The 17,276-nt window shown below is 48.2% G+C and overlaps 1 protein-coding gene across 1 annotated transcript in view; it reads left to right on the forward strand.

The window, feature by feature from the left end:
- Positions 1-6,494: 6,494 nt before the first annotated feature.
- Positions 6,495-17,276, forward strand: part of FCGBP (Fc gamma binding protein) — a 39,320-nt gene continuing 28,538 nt past the window's right edge. The window contains exons 1-4 of the mRNA XM_010947243.3: positions 6,495-6,592; positions 7,982-9,229; positions 11,301-11,650; positions 15,010-15,580. Of these exons, the coding sequence (XP_010945545.1) occupies positions 6,538-6,592; positions 7,982-9,229; positions 11,301-11,650; positions 15,010-15,580 (2,224 nt within the window). The 5' untranslated portion in view covers positions 6,495-6,537. The remainder of the gene's footprint in view (positions 6,593-7,981; positions 9,230-11,300; positions 11,651-15,009; positions 15,581-17,276) is intronic.

A 17,276-nucleotide genomic window follows, 5' to 3' on the forward strand; every position in this document is an offset into this window, starting at 1 on the left:
TCAAAGGCAGTTATCATCTGATTCTAAGTGATCTTAGCAACTAAAATCTTTCCATCCAGGCAGAATTCATCCAAAGGGCTCTGTGGAGGAACACAAGCAGAATTTCCCATTTTACAAGACAGAAGGGTAATCGCAAAACACAAGACACAAGATACAAAACTCACATGGCCATCACAAATCCAAATGACCAGTTCCGGGTCTTAAACAGACTTTTCCTTTTAAACAAAAGACTCTCAATAGCAGATGCACATCAGAGCCAACTGGCCCAAGTGGCACCCTGGCCCAAAGTGTACTTGGTGCCCACAAACGATCCTCCATGGCAAATGCACATCAGAATCTATTGGCCAAAAAGGAAAAGCTGCCCAAGCGCACTCTGGTAGATGAAACCTGTTCCTAGAGCTCATCAGCTTGTTCCAAATGAGATGCAGCCCAAAGTGACTCACCCCAAAACAATACACTCAAAAACACAAACAGCAGATCCAAAGGACTGTCCAATGGAATTGAAACAGTACCTCACATTTTGGTCTTCTGTGGGCATATGCTCCTACACACACCATGAGATCTGAACCTCAGCCAGCAAATGGAAGCCTCAAACCTCAAAGCAGGCACAAATTCAATGCTGACACAAATCAAAACAGCAGCTTCCTAGTTTCACTATGTGAATGCTATCCATCCAATCAGCACCTATCAAATGGGAATTCTCTCAAGGAGAGAGCCCCGTCAAGTGGGAATCCCTTGCCTGCCTTAGGGAGTCCCCAGATAGGGTCGAGGCGGCCTCTGTCATCACTGGGAAATTTACCCTAGTCCTGGCTGAGGAGTCTCGATGTCCCTAGCATTCTTTTCTCTCTCAAGTTTTCAAGTAGCCAGAGATCAGGACTGAGTTTGGAAGAAGGAATAGTCCTTGAAGCAAAGTCTTCAGCAGTTGCTGGGGCTCATTCTCCTCTGCTCCCGTCCTCCTGCCTCAGAGTCCTGGCCATTGGTTACAGCAACCTGAGTGACTGACTTGGACACAGACTCTCTCCTCTCCTATTCCAGATTACCAGGGTGATTTGGCCTCGCAGGGCTCCTTCAACTATCTGCCTTCCCAAGGGAGGGTGGTGCAGGGGTTGCCCTTAGAGCATCCAATCAAGCTGAGGTGTCTAGGGGTAGGAAAGAGGAAAGGGGATCCCTTTGTGATTACCAGAAATTGTTGCAGAAAAATCAGCCTCTGTACTCCAATAACTAAATTGAGTCAGAGGCAGAGTTTTGGGAGGATAGAAAAGAAAAGCTTTATTGCTTTGCCAGGCAAAGGGAGTCATAGCAGGCTAATGTCTTGAAGACTGTGAGCCCATCTTGGGTTCGAGGTCTTGAGATTTTATAGAAAAACTGGATGGAACAGAAAAGGTGATAACAATAGGGGCATCTTACAGGGTGCTACATTCCCCTTAACTTCAGTGAATCTTTGGGGGGAGCTCCAGAGGAGTTGTCCATTCTGAGGTTATCAGCCTGTTATCTCCTTCCTGGAGCATAACCTCTGGGTTAAAGTTATTCTCAGTAAAGAATGAATCAGCAAACATTTCTGGCATCAGGGAAGTCAGTTTGTTAGTTTGCTTCATAATCCTTCATTGTCACAGAGTGTAACTACTCATGACACATCACTGCTTGCTAAAGTCTTAAAAGTCTGCTGCTAAAAGTGCATGTCCAATGCTTGTGTAACAATTTGGTATAAATAGTAAAGTGTATAGCCTATAAAATGTTTCCCCTTTAACATTCCTCTGAGCCTGTTCATCATATCTGATCAGTTTTCCCCCAACATGAATAACTAGGCAAATATGAGAAAGGTCTGGCACTGAGGGACATGATCTAGACCCACAGCAAGCAAGTGATGGCCACCCTGACTGACTTCGAAGGACATGTTTTGGTCTGTTGAAAGATTTGCAATCAGAAGGGGAAATGATGGGAAAATGAGATATGGGGAAGTCTTTCTGGCTCATATATGGTTTAACTTAAACTTTACTGACCAAAGCATCCTGTTTTTGGCCTTTCAGACATGCATTGTACATCTGCTTTGGCCATTAAGGAGAGAAATGCATTTGAAAGTCAGAATGGAATAGCTGTGGCTCAGATATCCAAGGTAAAACTAGGTTAGCCATTTTGGACATGATTTCAGACAAATCTCTCTATTGCTGAGAACTTGAATTTTCTGAGCTATGTCAGACTTGGGACTCCACCAGCCATTCTCAAAGCTGTGTCATTGTGATTTCAAGGTCTCCTCTTCTAATTAGTACATTTTTAGACAATGAAATTGCATTATATCAGATATTAACAAGAGAGAATTAATGTGTAGTGGCCAGTAGCCCCTGTTATGTATAAATAATACCTCTAGAAATGTTAAAATCCAAATGTAGAATAATTTGAAAGGCTACTTTGTTACTAAATATACATGAAAAAACACTCCAAAACCTATTTTCCTGGTTGTCATCTAAAATTTCCCTTTTGGGAAATACTACAAAGATGCACTTTGACTATTACCTTCATTGTATATGTCTATTATTTTCAAATGTTTGTCTAGGTGCTATTACCATAATACAAATATTAATACTAAGCTTGGAATTTGAGACTATTTCCAACTCTGTATCCATTCCCCAAATTAGGCAGGACTACGCCCCAGCCGGAAGCAACCAGAGCTCAGTTGTCACACCATTCCTTCAAAGAGTTGGGGAAAGATTGAAACAGAGATGGAAAGTAAGACCAAGTTCCTCTGCCAAGTTTATGATTAACTTCTCTTGCTCCACACCTGTTCCTCCTCAAGACTGAGGAGTATCAAAGAAAAGGGAGGAACTGTAACTGAGCAGGACTCTATTGTCATCAGGACCATCTGATATCTCTAATGGTGTTTGTAACTGCTTAACTGTATAATGGCTTAAAGGGTTTTTCTCATGCTTTTTCTGACTAGGGTTGGGCTGGAGAGGAAGGAGGCTTGGGTGCTCCACCCAACCCCCTCGTGGTGCTGGGTGAGGGGATCATGCTTAGTGCCCTGCTTTTGCCCCCAGTGCCTTGCTGTTGACCCCAACACCTCAGAAATGACAGTAGGGTATTGTTCCGGCTGTAGGCCTCAGCCTGCAGCAGGAAGTCCTGGGCCTCAGTCTGCTTAAAAGGCTAAAAGCATTTACCAACCTGACTTTAAACTGCACAAGTTTTTCTCTAGAGCTCTTTTCCATGGAGCCCCTTCCTTCTAGGTGTAAGAATATTAAGAAAGTCCCAAAGCTGGAGATGAACTTCATACCCAGCAGAGGGAAGGAGACTATTGCATCCACAAAAACAAGAACAACTTTGCAACAATTTGTTACTGTGTGTACAATCTCTGTGGAAACCAGCTCTGCCCCTTGAGCTCTTGAACTTTTACTGTAAACCCCCTGCCTTCTCTCCCCAGCAGGCTCACAGTCTTAGAGGCACTAGCCCACTGTGACCTCCTTTGCCTGGTAAAGAAACAAAGCTGCCTTTTCTACTTCATCCAAAACTCTGTCCCTGAGTCTCAACTTGGTAAGTGGGGTACAGAGGCCATGTTTCGGCAACAGTGGTAGCACTTTTTGTAACAGAAAAATACTTGAAACCCAAATATCCATCAATAGTGGACTGATTGAAAAAAACAGACAACCCAGTAAGAAATGGGCAAGCAATCTGAACAAGTACATTACTAAAATTACAAATCCTGAGAAAGCTATCTAAATAGCCAATAACTATGTGAAAAGTTCTCAGCCTCATTGAAAATCAAGGAAATGAACATTAAAACCACAACCCAATACCACTACACCTCTAGAATGGCTAAAATTACAAAGCCTAACAAAACCAAGTATTGGTGAAGTTGTGGAGCAACCAGATTGGTCATACACTGATCACGGGAGTTGAAACATGTTTTGTAGCAGCTACGAAAGCTGAGCCCAATGATCCAGCAATGACCATTAGGAATGCCACAGCACATCCCAACAGAAACTGTGCACATGTGCATCAAAAGATAGTATTCATTAGCCCAAACCGGAAACAGTAGTGGGATAATACATAGTGATTTTTAACCAAGTGAGTACCATGTGACAATGAAAATGAACTATAGTTATGTGCAGAAGGATAACACTGAGAGAAGCCAATCACAAAACAATACAGGTGGGAGAGGGGCAGGGGAGAGGTATAGCTCAGTGGTAGAGTGTGTGCCTAGCAAGCACGAGATCCTGGGTTCAATCAGCAGTACCTCCATTAAAAATAAATAAACAAAAATCTAATTAGCTCCTCCCCCAAAATACATAAATAAATAATTTAAAAATAACAAATAAATATTTTTTAAAAACCAAACACTAAAAAAATACAGACATATGATTCCATTTGTCTAAAATTCAAAACAAACTAAATAATCAGTGGTGATTGAAGACAAAACAGTGGCTCCCTATGGGAGATAGAAAGTGGATAGTGATTAGGAAGGAGGATTAAGAGAGCTTTTGGGATGCTGGAAACATTCTCTTTCTTGACCTGGATGTAGGTTATAAGGATGTATTCATTTTTAGATAATCCAATGGGCTACATACACTGATGATTCGTGCACCTAATATGTGTGTCATACCATCCCCACTCACACAGGCACACACACCCACCACACTTAACACCCCGTGAGCTCTGAAAGGAGTGAGACAGTCCCAGGGGTGTCAAATCCAAAATATTAAATTGTGAGCCTTCCCACCACCACCCCACTTCTGGGGGCTCTGGCTGCAGAGAGCAACAACGAGTTTTGAAGGGGGAGGCTTCTCTCTGGGGTCAACCAGGGGAGACATCAAAGCTTAGAAATTGGAGGGCAGAATCACCCCTGAGTCTTAATCTAATCTTCTGCCCCCTCATCATTCATTTCACTAAGCCTCTCAGGCTAAACGAAGGGTATCTGACATAGAAGATTTTGGCATCTTGGTTTGCAGTAGCTAGTTTCCTCCTCAGGAATCCCAGCAACCCCTCCTCCCAGTCCTTTTCCTTAAGGACCCAGGCACCCCTCCCTGCAAAGTCCCCAATCTGCACGGGTTCCCTCACTCCTGCCTGTTTCTTCATACCCCTGGCTCTTATCCAGTCTCCTGTTTACTCACCTCATTTTCCTGGTTGACTTTGGGTTCTAGTAAACTCTTAGCCTTTATCTCTCCCTCTGGGAACCTGCCCTGGGTGGGGGCACTGACAGCCCCCACCCACCCTGGCCACCCAGCGGCTCAGGCCTTGGTGATAAGAGAGAAGTCCTGGGGGCAGCAGCTGCTGGGGTGTTGTCCCAGAAGACACACAGGCTTTGCAGCTGCTGTTTTCAAGGGAGACTCCTCAGCAAACAATGAGTCCTTGAGGTTTCAGGGAGGAGCAGGTCATGGGTCAGGCCAGCCCCTCAGGAGGAACAGACTCCATCTCAGAAAGCCCACCGCTGCTCAGCTGTCTCTGTTTCTGCTCCCGGTGTGTGACCTAGACCGCCGTCTCCTATCTTGGGCAGATTTTGGGATGATGGGGGCACAGAATCACCCAAAAATTGTTCAGCTAGTCCTTTCTCAGGAAAAACTAAACTAAACAAAACAAAACCACTTCCCGGAAAGCAAATTCTCCAGAAAGTACCCAGGCAGCCCTGCTGGTCTAGGCGTGGCGGAATTGTGTCCCACTCCACAGTCCTGGGGCAGGTGCTCAGATTCGCGCCTACCTCAGACACCTGCCCCCACCCTGAGTGTTTGGAAATAGGATATGGGTGGCTGGGAGCCAGGGATCAGCTTGTGGGGACTGGGACCTGGATGTGGGTCCTTTAATATTGTTCCTGGCAGGTACCAAAGGGAAAAAAATCTAGCCATTGAACCAGCAAACAAGACCAAATGCCACCTTCCCTTCCTGCTTCCTGCCCCCTGGGGACCCAGGTCCAGTCCCTCAGCACCCTGCTCCCCAGCTGTTTCTCTCAGGGACACCACCCTTCCAGGACTGAAATTTCCAGCAGGCTGCCTGGGCACAGCCACCAGCTGTTCTCACACCCCTCTCAGGACTCAGGTATTCAGGCTTGCCCTCCACCCTTCCCAGGCCTTCAGGGTCCCCATTCCAGCTGGCCCTGGGATCAGTAGCCTCCTCCAGGAAGTTGGCACCATCTGCCTAGCAGGTGACCCAGGGTGTGGCCTAAGGAATCAAGAGACTCCACTATATAGCCCAGCCCAGGGGCTAGCCCCACAGCTCCAAGAACCTGCAGGTGAGAGATGCTGGGTCCCCTTTGGAAGTGGGACATCAGGTCCCCTACCCTTGCCACTAGCTCCAGGACTCCCCACCCCCCATACCCACTGGATGTCCAATTCCCCATCCTGCCCCTGTCTTCTCCCTCCCCACCCAACCCCCAGGCCCACTGGATGTCCACTTCCCCTTACATACACACACTGGCTCTTGGGTCCAACCCACCTCAGCCCTGGTACCTAGATAGCCCTTGTCCTGAGACTGGGCCCTTTTGTCCTCTCAGGGACAGTCTCCAGCAGGAGGGGCAGACCAGCCTCCTATGACTCCCTCTCTTTCACCATTGCAGACATGGGTTCCTTTTGGAGCTGGTGGACACTCTGGGCTGGAGCAACCCTTCTGTGGGGTAAGTCAATCAGAAAGTCCAACTATGTCCTTGTTCCAGACTAGGGAACTCAGCCTGTACTCTCCACGTGAGCCCCCTCCACAAACCCACCTCCCAGAGTCACCCAAGGCCAGCAGAGATGGCAGAGAGGCCCCTTAGGTTTTGCAGAGAAATGTGGTGGAATTCACCCATTCTCTGTTTTAGGGGGAAGCAGGTAAAAATCTTAGTCCCCAAATTCAAGTAGGTAAGAACTACCACTTTCTTGATGTTCTGCAACTCAACTAAAGTTTTGACTCTGAGCCTTATTCTGAGAAGGTGATGGAAAATGTCACTAAAGCCTTTCTTGGTGGGGGGGCTTGGTATCTAATTCTCTAGGGTTATGTCTGGGACTGGAGTCTTAAGTAAAGCCAAAGTTTGGGGGGAAGGATGGGATATCAGGGCCCTCTGCTTACCAGTCAACATCTACTTAGGTTACTTTTGAAACGTTCATTGCCCCTGATCTCCTGGCCCTGTGGGACACTGGGATGGCCTTCAAGGCTCCCTTTATTTGGCAGATAGTCCTTCTGTAACCCCTACACTCTCTCTAAGACCCTGTAGAGCAATCTCTCTCTCCCTGCCCCTCCCCCTCTCTCCTCTCAGCCCGGGATAATCTCTTCCTAGTTGAGGGTGTTGAAAAGTGCCCACTCCTCTCTATTTCTAGGAGACATTTTGTCCATGATCTCTTAATCCCCCTTTTCCCTTCACAGAGCCCCCTAATCCTGTGAAGACAGAAATCACAAACTGGCACCTGAATCCAGGCCAGTTTGGGCCCATGATGCTTACTTAAAATAATTTTGATTCTTTTTTAATTGAAGTATAATCGATTTACAATGTTGCATTAGTTTTTGGTGTACAATGTAGTGGTTCAGATATACATATATTCCTTTCCATACTATTTTTCATTATAAGCTATTACAAGGTTTAAAACAATTTCAAATTGGAGATTTCACATGGAAGTTCAGGTAGCTAGTTTCTCTTGAAAAATGCTAAGATCTGGCATTAAAAAAAAGATAGAATCCATAAACCATCATGATGACAACGGGTTAAAGCTAGTGGCAACACCCCACTTGCCATGGCGTCTGAAGGCTCTAGAGGCACCGTCTGCCCGTTCTGTTTCACACATTTACGTCACTTGCCTGGTCCTGTCAGCATTTGAGTTTGAGATCCCTGTCTTAACGTGTTCAGGCTTTTGGAAGACAAAGGCTAGAAAGGCTGGTAAGTGAACACTGCATGAATAAGGAGAAAGGAAAGAGAAGGGAGAAAGTAGACGCCCCAGTTAGTCAACATGTGATCCAGGCACAGGGCACGCGGTTACTTCTCTGAGGGGGAGGATTGAATAAGTGGACCCACAACTACATTTTCTCACCCTAGGATTGACCCAGGAGGCCTCAGTGGACCCTAAGAACAGTGGTGGGGAGGAATTCCTCACGGCCTTCCTGCAGAACTATGAGCCCAGTTACAGCAAGGCCTATCTCTACCTCCTCCTCACCAGCCTGTCGGACAGCCCCACCTCAGTCTCCGTCCTCAGCCGGGTGGATGGCACCTCACAGAAGGTCACAGTGGGGCCCGGACAGTCAGTCATGGTCAACATCAGCGCCAAGGCTGAGATGGCCGGCAGCAATACCTTCCAGCATGCAGTGGTGGTCCACTCTGACCACACCATCTCTGTGCAGGCAATAAACGCTAAGCCCTACACAGCAGATGTGACCCTGCTGTGGCCTGTCCGTGCCCTGGGCACTGAGTACTTTGTGCTCACACCATCTAGCACCTTGAACCAGAAAGTCAAGGAGTTTGCTGTCGTGGCTGGTGCAGCCGGTGCTTCTGTCAGTATACAGCTGAAGGGGTTGGTGACATTCCAGGGCAAGTCCTACCAAGCAGGCAATGTCCTGAATGTGACTCTGGAGGCCTACCAAGTGGCCCAGGTACAGAGCATGGCTAACCTCTCAGGGTCAAAGGTCACCGCCAGTAGCCCCGTGGCTGTCCTCTCTGGCCACAGCTGTGCTCAGAAAAACACGAACTGCAACCATGTGGTGGAGCAGCTGCTACCCACGTCTGCCTGGGGCACCCGCTATGTGGTGCCCCCTCTGTCTTTCCAGACCCACTATGATCTGGCCTATGTCATGGCCAGCCAGGCCACAAAGCTGACCTACAACCTTGGGGGCACTGCTGGCTCCCGTGAACTCCAGGCAGGTGACGTGGCAGAGTTTGAGATCCAGCAGTCCCGGCCACTCTACCTGTCTGCAGATGTGGGCATCCAAGTCCTGCTGTTTGGCACGGGTGCCACCAAGGATGGAAACACCTATGACCCCCACCTGGTTCTGCTCCCAGACGTGGCGGCCTACTGCCCTGCCTATGTGGTGAAGAAAGTGCCAGGCTCTAAGGGTGTGGCCCTGGTGGTGGCGCCGACCGATGCTACTGATGAGTTGACCATGGATGGGCAGAGGCTGGGGGCCAAGCTCACCTGGGCCCCTGTGCCAGGCAGTGAGTTCTCATATGCTGAAGTGGATCTTGGTGTTACTGACAGTATCCACGTGGCCACAGCCACTGACAGCTTTGAGCTGCTCATCTTCGGGCTGGACCAGCCTGTGAGCTTTGGGACAGCAGCTGCCTGCAGCCAGAGTGAGTAATAACAAATGACCTCTGGCCCTGTCCACCTGGTGACCCCTTTGCCACCTCTCCTGCCTGCTCCCCTTTCCCTCCCTCTCTATGCTGTTCTGTGGCTTGGCTCAGCTGGGCTGTCCCCCTCCTCATCTCTACCCTCCCCGCCATCCTTCCTTTCCTTAGAGCTTCCTAGGCCCTCTCCCCAAGAACCACTGTACCTCCCCCTCAACCTCGCCCAGCAGGAACAATACTCTAAATGTTTAGTAACTGGTGTGATCCAGGGTCCCAGCTAGTCTGAAGAGATGCCAGCTGGAGCATGGCAGCAGGGTCCTAGAAACCCCCCAGTGTCCGGCATCAGCCCTTTGTCTTTTGCTTTTGTGGGGCAGGGGCATTGGGAAAGGGGTCCTGGGGAGGCCAAGGTGCAGTGAGGGAGGAATCTTTGTGGGTGGCAGGCAGGGTCAGGTCAGCAGCTTCTTACCAATCCATTTGGAAATATTTTGTTATTTTTAGCAACTGATATGCAACTATAGCTGTTGCTAACTATCACTTCCCCTACACCTCATATAAGGAATACCTGAACTCAGGAGGTCTAATAATGATGGCTACCATGTGCGGGGATTTATCTCTCAGTGTACCCACTCTAGGTGCCTTGTATGTGTAGGACATATGTAGGACCTGGCCCTGTGGGTACTCTCAGGTCCAGCCTGTTGAGGAACTGCCACCAGGCAGTGCAGTATTTGAGGGCACAGATGCTAAAGCCAGACTTCCCACCTCTGTGTGACCTTGGACATGTGACTTCACCTCTGTGGCTCTGTGTAAAATGAGGATAATAACTGCAACCACTCCCAGGATTGTTAAGTGACAGTCTAATGAGTTAACATTTGTAGAGCATTTAGTGGGTATCCGGCGAGTGAGTAGGGCTACCTAAGGGTAAGCTATTATTATGAGCAGACAGAAGGTAAGATTCTGGGAGGCAGGGGAAGAAGAGCTGTTTCTTCCATGTGGATCCCCATCCCTCCCCCTCAGAGCCAGGACCCTAGACTAGGAGTCCCAGCACTGCCAAAAATGCCCCTCCCACCCACTTTCCAGGGCATGGAAGTCACCCAACTTCAAAGGGCCATGTTGGGCTGGAATAGTAGAGTGAGGAAGGGGCAGGTGATTGGTTATAACAGGTAACACTCAACACCCACCTGGGATCAGTTCCAAACCCTACTTGTGTTTTAGCTTATTTAAACATGGCCACATCTGCTTCCCCAACTATCCCTGTGAAGAAGGTATTATTATCACCCCCATGTTACAGATGAGGAAACTGAGGCACAGAGTTTACAGTTACTCATCCAGTGTCACATAGCTAGTTGGTTGAGTCAGGATGCTAACCTAGGCAGCCTGACTCGACGGTTATTTCTATTCTGTTGAACAGTCTTTGTTTTCCATTTTCTATCCTTAAAAAAAGATTCCTCAGTGGGGGAGGGTATAGCGCGGTAGTACAGTGCATGCTTAGCATGCATGAGGTCCTGGGTTCAATCCCCAGTACCTCCATTAAAATAAGTAAGTAAATAAATAAACTTAATTACCTCCCCCCAAAACAAAAACAAACAAAAAATAAATTTAAAAATATTTTTTAAAAAAAGATCCCTCAGAAGAGGGAGACCACATGTCTGTTGACAAAGCATATAAGGAAAGTTAGTTGTTAATTTTTAAAAAATAAACGTAGCTCTAGAAAGATAGATAGGTTTAAAAAAAAAAATCCGTTACCCTTTTGACCTGAGTAGGAAGGTAGGGGAGGGAGGAGGAAATGGGAGGAAAAAACCCACAAATTAACCTTTCCATGATTGTTCCTGCCAGTGGTTCTTCACCACCTGCCAGTCCTTCTGGGCTAAGCTGCGCTAAACTGGGGAACCAGAAAACCTAAGATCAGATCAGGCCTGTGCCACTCTCTCCCTGTGAGATTCCAGACCTGTTTCCCCACTTCTAAAATGGGTAGTTGTGAGGCAACTGCCCAGACTCTCCAGGCAGAAGAGCTCCAGGATTCCCACCCGGGTGGACGCTCCTGACTCTTTCTCTGTGCCCACCCCCCTTCACTCCCCAGCCCGGATGACCCGGGAGAGGACCTCCTGCGAAGGCAAGCAGTGCGCCTCCAGGCAGCTCTGCCAGGTGGTGGACGGGCAGGCCAAGTGCGTGGAGGCCTCCGTGGCCACCTGCCGTGCCCTGGGTGACCCCCATTACACCACCTTCGACGGCCGCCGCTATGACATGATGGGCACGTGCTTGTACTCCATGGCCGAGCTGTGCAGCGACGACCAGACCCTGCCCGCCTTCAGCGTCGAGGCCAAGAATGAACACCGGGGCAGCCGCCGCGTCTCTTACGTGGGCCTCGTGACCGTTCGCGCCTACAGCCACGCGGTGTCGCTGGTCCGCGGGGAAGCTGGCTTCGCCCGGGTAAGGATCCAGAGGAGGCTTCAGGGTTTAATACCCATGAGCCGCCCGCCAGTCAGAAAGAGGAGGGAAAGCCTGGATGTCAGTCACCAAACCCAGGCCCTTTGCCATGGGGTGAAGGGTGCAGAGAAACGGGCCAAGGTAGTGGGACCTGGGGAGGGGGGATTTGAAAATCAATAGTAGAGCCTTAATTAACCCTTTTATCCAGTGATTCTATTTCTAAAAATTTTAAGAATGCTCAAAGATATTGTTAGAAAAACAGGTTTATGCCAATGTGTTTATAATGGAGAGACAGAGAGAAAACAAAATGTCCAACAATGAGGGGTTTCTTAAGTGACCAAACACTAAAAATTTAGTGAGCACCTACTATGTGCTGAGTTTGTTTCTTAGCACTTTCCATATTTAATACATTTAATGCTGACAGCAATCTATGGGGGTAGGCCATTAACATTTTTAGATGAGGAAACTAAGGTCCAGAGAGATGAATGACTTCCCAAAGGCTTAGGGCTAGTAAGAGATGGAACTGGGAACACTGGCAGGCTGGCTCCTGAGTCTCTGTGTTAACCTCTAGGCTTTTCAGCCTCTGGTAAATGCATTACTACTTAGCCAATATGAGTAAGAGCAGTATAATAACAGCAAAATAAGTAAAAGCAATCATTTCCCCTTTTTTCTACCATGTTGTTACAAACATGTTCAGACATCCAGAAAAGCTGAAATCATTGTACAGTGAACACTCCTCTGCTGATCACCTAGATTCTAAACATTTTACTCTCTTTAGTTTATCACACATCTGTCATCTGTCCATCCTTCTGTCCATTCAACTATCCCTCTTATTTTTTATGTATTTCAAAGTAAGTCCTGGACATCAGCACACTTTACCCCTAAAAACTTCAATATGCACACTGTTAACTAGAATATAATATTTTTATACTTCTTTTTGCTTGCATTTGATGTAAAATTTATACATAATAAAATCCACAGATCTTAAGTGGACAGTTCACTGAGTTTTGACAAATGTGCAAATGAAACCTCTGTTAAGATAGAATATTTTCATCTCTCTGGAAAATTCCCTCATGCCCTTTCCCGAACAATGACCAACCCAGCCCTAACGGCAATCACAGTTCTGATTTTTTTCCCACCGTAGATTAGTTTTGCCGGTTTAAGAATTTCATAGTAATAGAATGGTCTAGTGCAGGAAGCTTTTTGTGTAAGGCTTCTTTTGCTCAGCATAATACTTTCGAGTTTCTTCCATGTTGCTGCAGTTAGTTTTTTTAAATAAGTAAAGCATTCACAGTGCAAAACAAAAAGGCATATTGTGGAAGATCCTGCTTTTACACCTGTCTTCCCCTGCTTTCTCCCTGCTTCCCACAGGTAATTACTTGTACTGATTTCCTGAGTATTCCTCTAGGATTTCTTTATGCCAATACAAGCAAATATCAACATACTTTCTTACCTCTCCCCTTTCTTATCAAACAGTACTGTACTTGTGCTCTGTTCTTCACTTGAGTTCTTGCACTGAACAGTGTGTTCTGGAGCTGTTTCCAAAACAGCTGGGATGGAGCCTGCTCTTTCCTTTTTGTGGCTGCACGGCTTGCCGTCAAATGGATGCATCAGGATCCACCTAGCTCAGTCCCCTGTGGATGGATGTTTTGTCCATGATGGCAAGCAGTAGTGTAGTGAATATTCTTGTACCTCCTTCATTCTGTGAGAATGCAGGTGGCTCTGTGAGGTTAAAAACCAAGTGATCTAAGCAGATGTTCTTGGGATATAGATGGGTTGAGCGCGAGCTCAGAAGGACCTCAGATCCCTTGAACTTGTATGCAGAATTTCGCATAGGCTGTGCAGTTTTATAGGAAGGGGGTCCATTGCTTTTACCAGATCCTTACAGAAATCAATGACTTTGCAAAGGTTTAGAGTTCCTTGTAGGATTGTGGTAGAATGTTGACAAGATGTTGTTAGGAGAGAAGAGGATTTCATGACATGGTGACTTCAGCGTAGTCTAATTATTTTTTTTAAATAGAAGTGTATTTAAAGATAGGAAAAGAACCTGGCAGGATTTGTAAATATGAGTATGTGTGCGACTACAGCAATATGGGTGATTTTCTCTTTTCTCATTTTTTGCTCATGTGTGTTTTGGAAGTTTCCTGTAATGCACAAATACTACTTGTATCACTTAAGATGAAGATCGCTGGTCTTGGTGGTGAGACGGATTTGAACAGTGGACCCTGGACTGAGAGCCTATAGATGTGGGGCCGAGGCTGTCTTGGTCATTGCCCAGCACAGACCTGGACACACAGGAAGGCACTTGGAGGCGTTGCTGACTGACTGACTAACTGAACGAATGAATGATCTGTCTTACCTTTCGACATCGCTCATGCTGTCCTCTCTGCTTGTTACTCCTTTTTTCACACCTCATCCTCTTGACAAAGATGAGAATGTGTGAAGAAAGAATAAGAAAGAGATGCTCAGGAAGAGGAAAATAGGCCCAGAGAGAACACACTCCTTATCTCCTGGCCAGACTCTCTCTCCACTCCCCCTCCTGGTTTTCGTGACTCTCTCTCTCTCACTGATCTTTTAAAGCTCAGTTCAGCTGTCCCTTCCTCCAGGAAGCCTCCCCTGACCTGAAAGATTGGGTCTGGCCCTTTTTCTAGGCTCCCCTAGACTTCTGTGCCTCCACTATCCCAGCCCTGGCCACTCTTATCTGCCACTATCTAGTGATGGGTCTGTCTCCCTCATTGGACTGGGAGTCCCATGAGAATAAGGTCTGGGGTTGTCTTGGCCATTAGTGTATCTCCAGGATCTCCCAGGCCAGGGCCAGGCCCAGAGTCAGTGCCCAGTGAACATTATTTAATACAGCAGTGGCTTCATTCCCTTACTGAGTGCCTGCTATTCTACTGGGCACTGTTCTAGGCACTGGAGACAAAGCAGTGATCAAAGCAGACAAAAATCCCTGGATTCATGGAGCTGACTAGTTGAGTTAGCACATGATAAATATCAGAAATTTGCCAATTACGTTTTAGAAGGTTAGAATATATAGAAAAAAAAAATAGAGCAGGGAAGGGGACTAGGGAATACGGAGGGGTTGCTGCATAAGATAGGGTGGTCAAGGATGACCTCACTGAGATAGTGACATCTGAGCAAAGCTCTTGTAAGAGGTGAGGAAGTGAGCTGTGTGTCCATCTAGGGGAAGAATGTTTCAGGCCACAGGGAAGGCAAGAGCAAATATCCTGAGGCTCGGTCGGTGGCAATAACAGGAGAAAGGAATCCCCATGCAGCTAGAGCAAGGGAAGTGAGGGGGAGATGAGGGGCTGAGGGCCAGACCACATGGGAATCTGACCATTCCCTCCTCACTCCCTCTGCAGATTGACAACCAGCGCTCACGCCTGCCTGCCTCCCTGGCCGAGGGCCGCCTGCGTGTGTACCAGAGCGGGACCCAGGCCATGGTGGAGCTGGACTTCGGGCTGGTGGTCACCTATGACTGGGATGCCCAGCTGGCACTGACCCTACCCATCCGCTTCCAAGACCAGGTGTGCGGACTGTGTGGCAACTATAATGGTGACCCCACTGATGACTTCCTTACACCTGACTGTGAGCAGGTTGCTGACGTTGTGGAGTTTGCCAGTAGCTGGAAGCTGGACGACGAGGACTACCTTTGTGAGGACGGCTGCCAGGACAACTGTCCCTCCTGCACCCCCGGCCAGGCCCAGATCTACGAGGGCAGCCGTGTCTGTGGCATGCTGACCCAGCTCGACGGCCCCTTTGCCGTCTGCCATGATGCCCTGGACCCTGAGCCCTTCCTGAAGGATTGTGTGTATGACCTATGTGTGGTCAATGGGGACCGGGCCAGCCTGTGCCGTGGCCTCGGTGCTTATGCCCAGGCCTGTCTGGAGCTTGGCATCTCTGTTGGGAACTGGAGGTTGTCAGCCAACTGCCGTGAGTGATGTCCTGGTTGGGGGGCTGGGGGCACATGATGGGAGGCAGGAGACCACTTGCATCTGCTCAATATCTGAGCATTGACTCTGGTCCCTCCTGGAGCTGGACCATGCCAGGCACACAGCTATGGCCAAGATGGCCAGGCTCTGCCCTTAGTGAGCCTAAAGTTGGGGCAGATGTATCACTAGACAGTGACAGTCCCGAGTGGTCAGGGCTGGGATGGGGGATGTTCAAGGGGGGTATGGGAGACCAGAGAAGCTTCCTGACTCAGCCTTGGGGGGTCAAGGAGGATCTCCTAGAGAAAGGGATGCCCCATCTGAAGCCCGTAGGAGGAATGGAACTAGACAGAAAAAAAGGGGGTGTAGGCAGGAAGTGGGTTCCAAGCTGAGAGAAGGGCATGTGCAAAGGCTTGGCATGAGATGTAGTCTTCAGAGTCCCAAAGCAGACATGTGAACATCTCTTCATTTATAACCCTTCCATGACTCCCCAGTGTCTTCTGGATAAAGTCCAAGCTCCATAGCCAGGTATCCATCCACTGAATCATTCATTCACTCATGTATTCATTCAACATGCATTCCTTGAGCCCCTATCTGGCCCCATCCCTGTGCTGGTGATGGGCACAATGGGGGTCAACATGCACCTGTCCCTGCCTTTTTGAGGCTCCCAGAGAAATGTTCAAGAGGCAGAAAAGCTAGGGCAGGAAAGAGGAGGAAGCTTCCAGGCCCAGGCCCAGGGCTTGAGACAGGGACTCCAGAGAGGGGTATGTCTAGGTGAGACACTGACCAGTGCCTATGTCATTGATGTGTCCTCACTGCTCAGTAAAACTCTCCCCGCACATCTCCTCACCACCAAGTTCCCCAGTGCCTGGTGCAAAAGAGGAACCAGTACTTTCGTCTATCAACCGAGTAATTTCTGTGGTGTTTATTGGGCATCTCCTGTGAGCCAAGCCCTGTCCTTGGTTCTGGAGATTCAGCTGTGTTTGAGACAGATCAGGTTCCTGCTCTCACAGAATTTATAATCCTAGTGGGGAAGACAGACAGTAAGCAGTAAAATATGAGATAGCTTCAGAGAGCAAAAGAAACAGAGTTCGTGTGATAAGAGTAAATGGGAGGCTCATGAAGCGATGGCTCAGGGAAGGCCCTTCTGAAGAGGTGCTATTGGAGCAGAGACCAGGATGAGGCAGTGGAATCAGCTAAGTCATAATGCTGCTCATGGAGTGTCTCTACATAGATGACCCCCTGATCATATCAGGACTATTATTATGCCATTTTACTGATGGGGAAACCAAGGCACAAGGAGATTGGAGTCACTTGCTCACAATCACACAGCTAAGAAGAGGAGAGCTGGGATTTGAACCCAGCCCATTTGGGTTCCAGTAACCTTCTCTTGACCATGTATTACATTGCCTTCTGAGGAAAGGCCAGTATGGGCAGAGGGAACAGCGACTGCAAATGCCCTGAGGCAGGAGTGTGAGGACCAGAGAAGAGGGACAGAGTAAGCCATTAGGAGAGAAGATGAGGACAGAGGGGGTGATGAGGGCAGATCTGGCTCATGGGAAGCCTCATGGACCAACAGGAGGACTTCGGGTTTTACCCGGAGCAAGCCAGAGCCAGAAAAGAGCTCTCAGCAGGAGAAGGGTGTCCCCTGACTCACAGGATCCCTCTGGCTGCAGGTGAGGAATAGGATGGGAGGGAGG

This window comes from Camelus bactrianus, chromosome 9, assembly GCF_048773025.1.
Source record: "Camelus bactrianus isolate YW-2024 breed Bactrian camel chromosome 9, ASM4877302v1, whole genome shotgun sequence".
Taxonomy (NCBI): Eukaryota; Metazoa; Chordata; class Mammalia; order Artiodactyla; family Camelidae; genus Camelus; species Camelus bactrianus.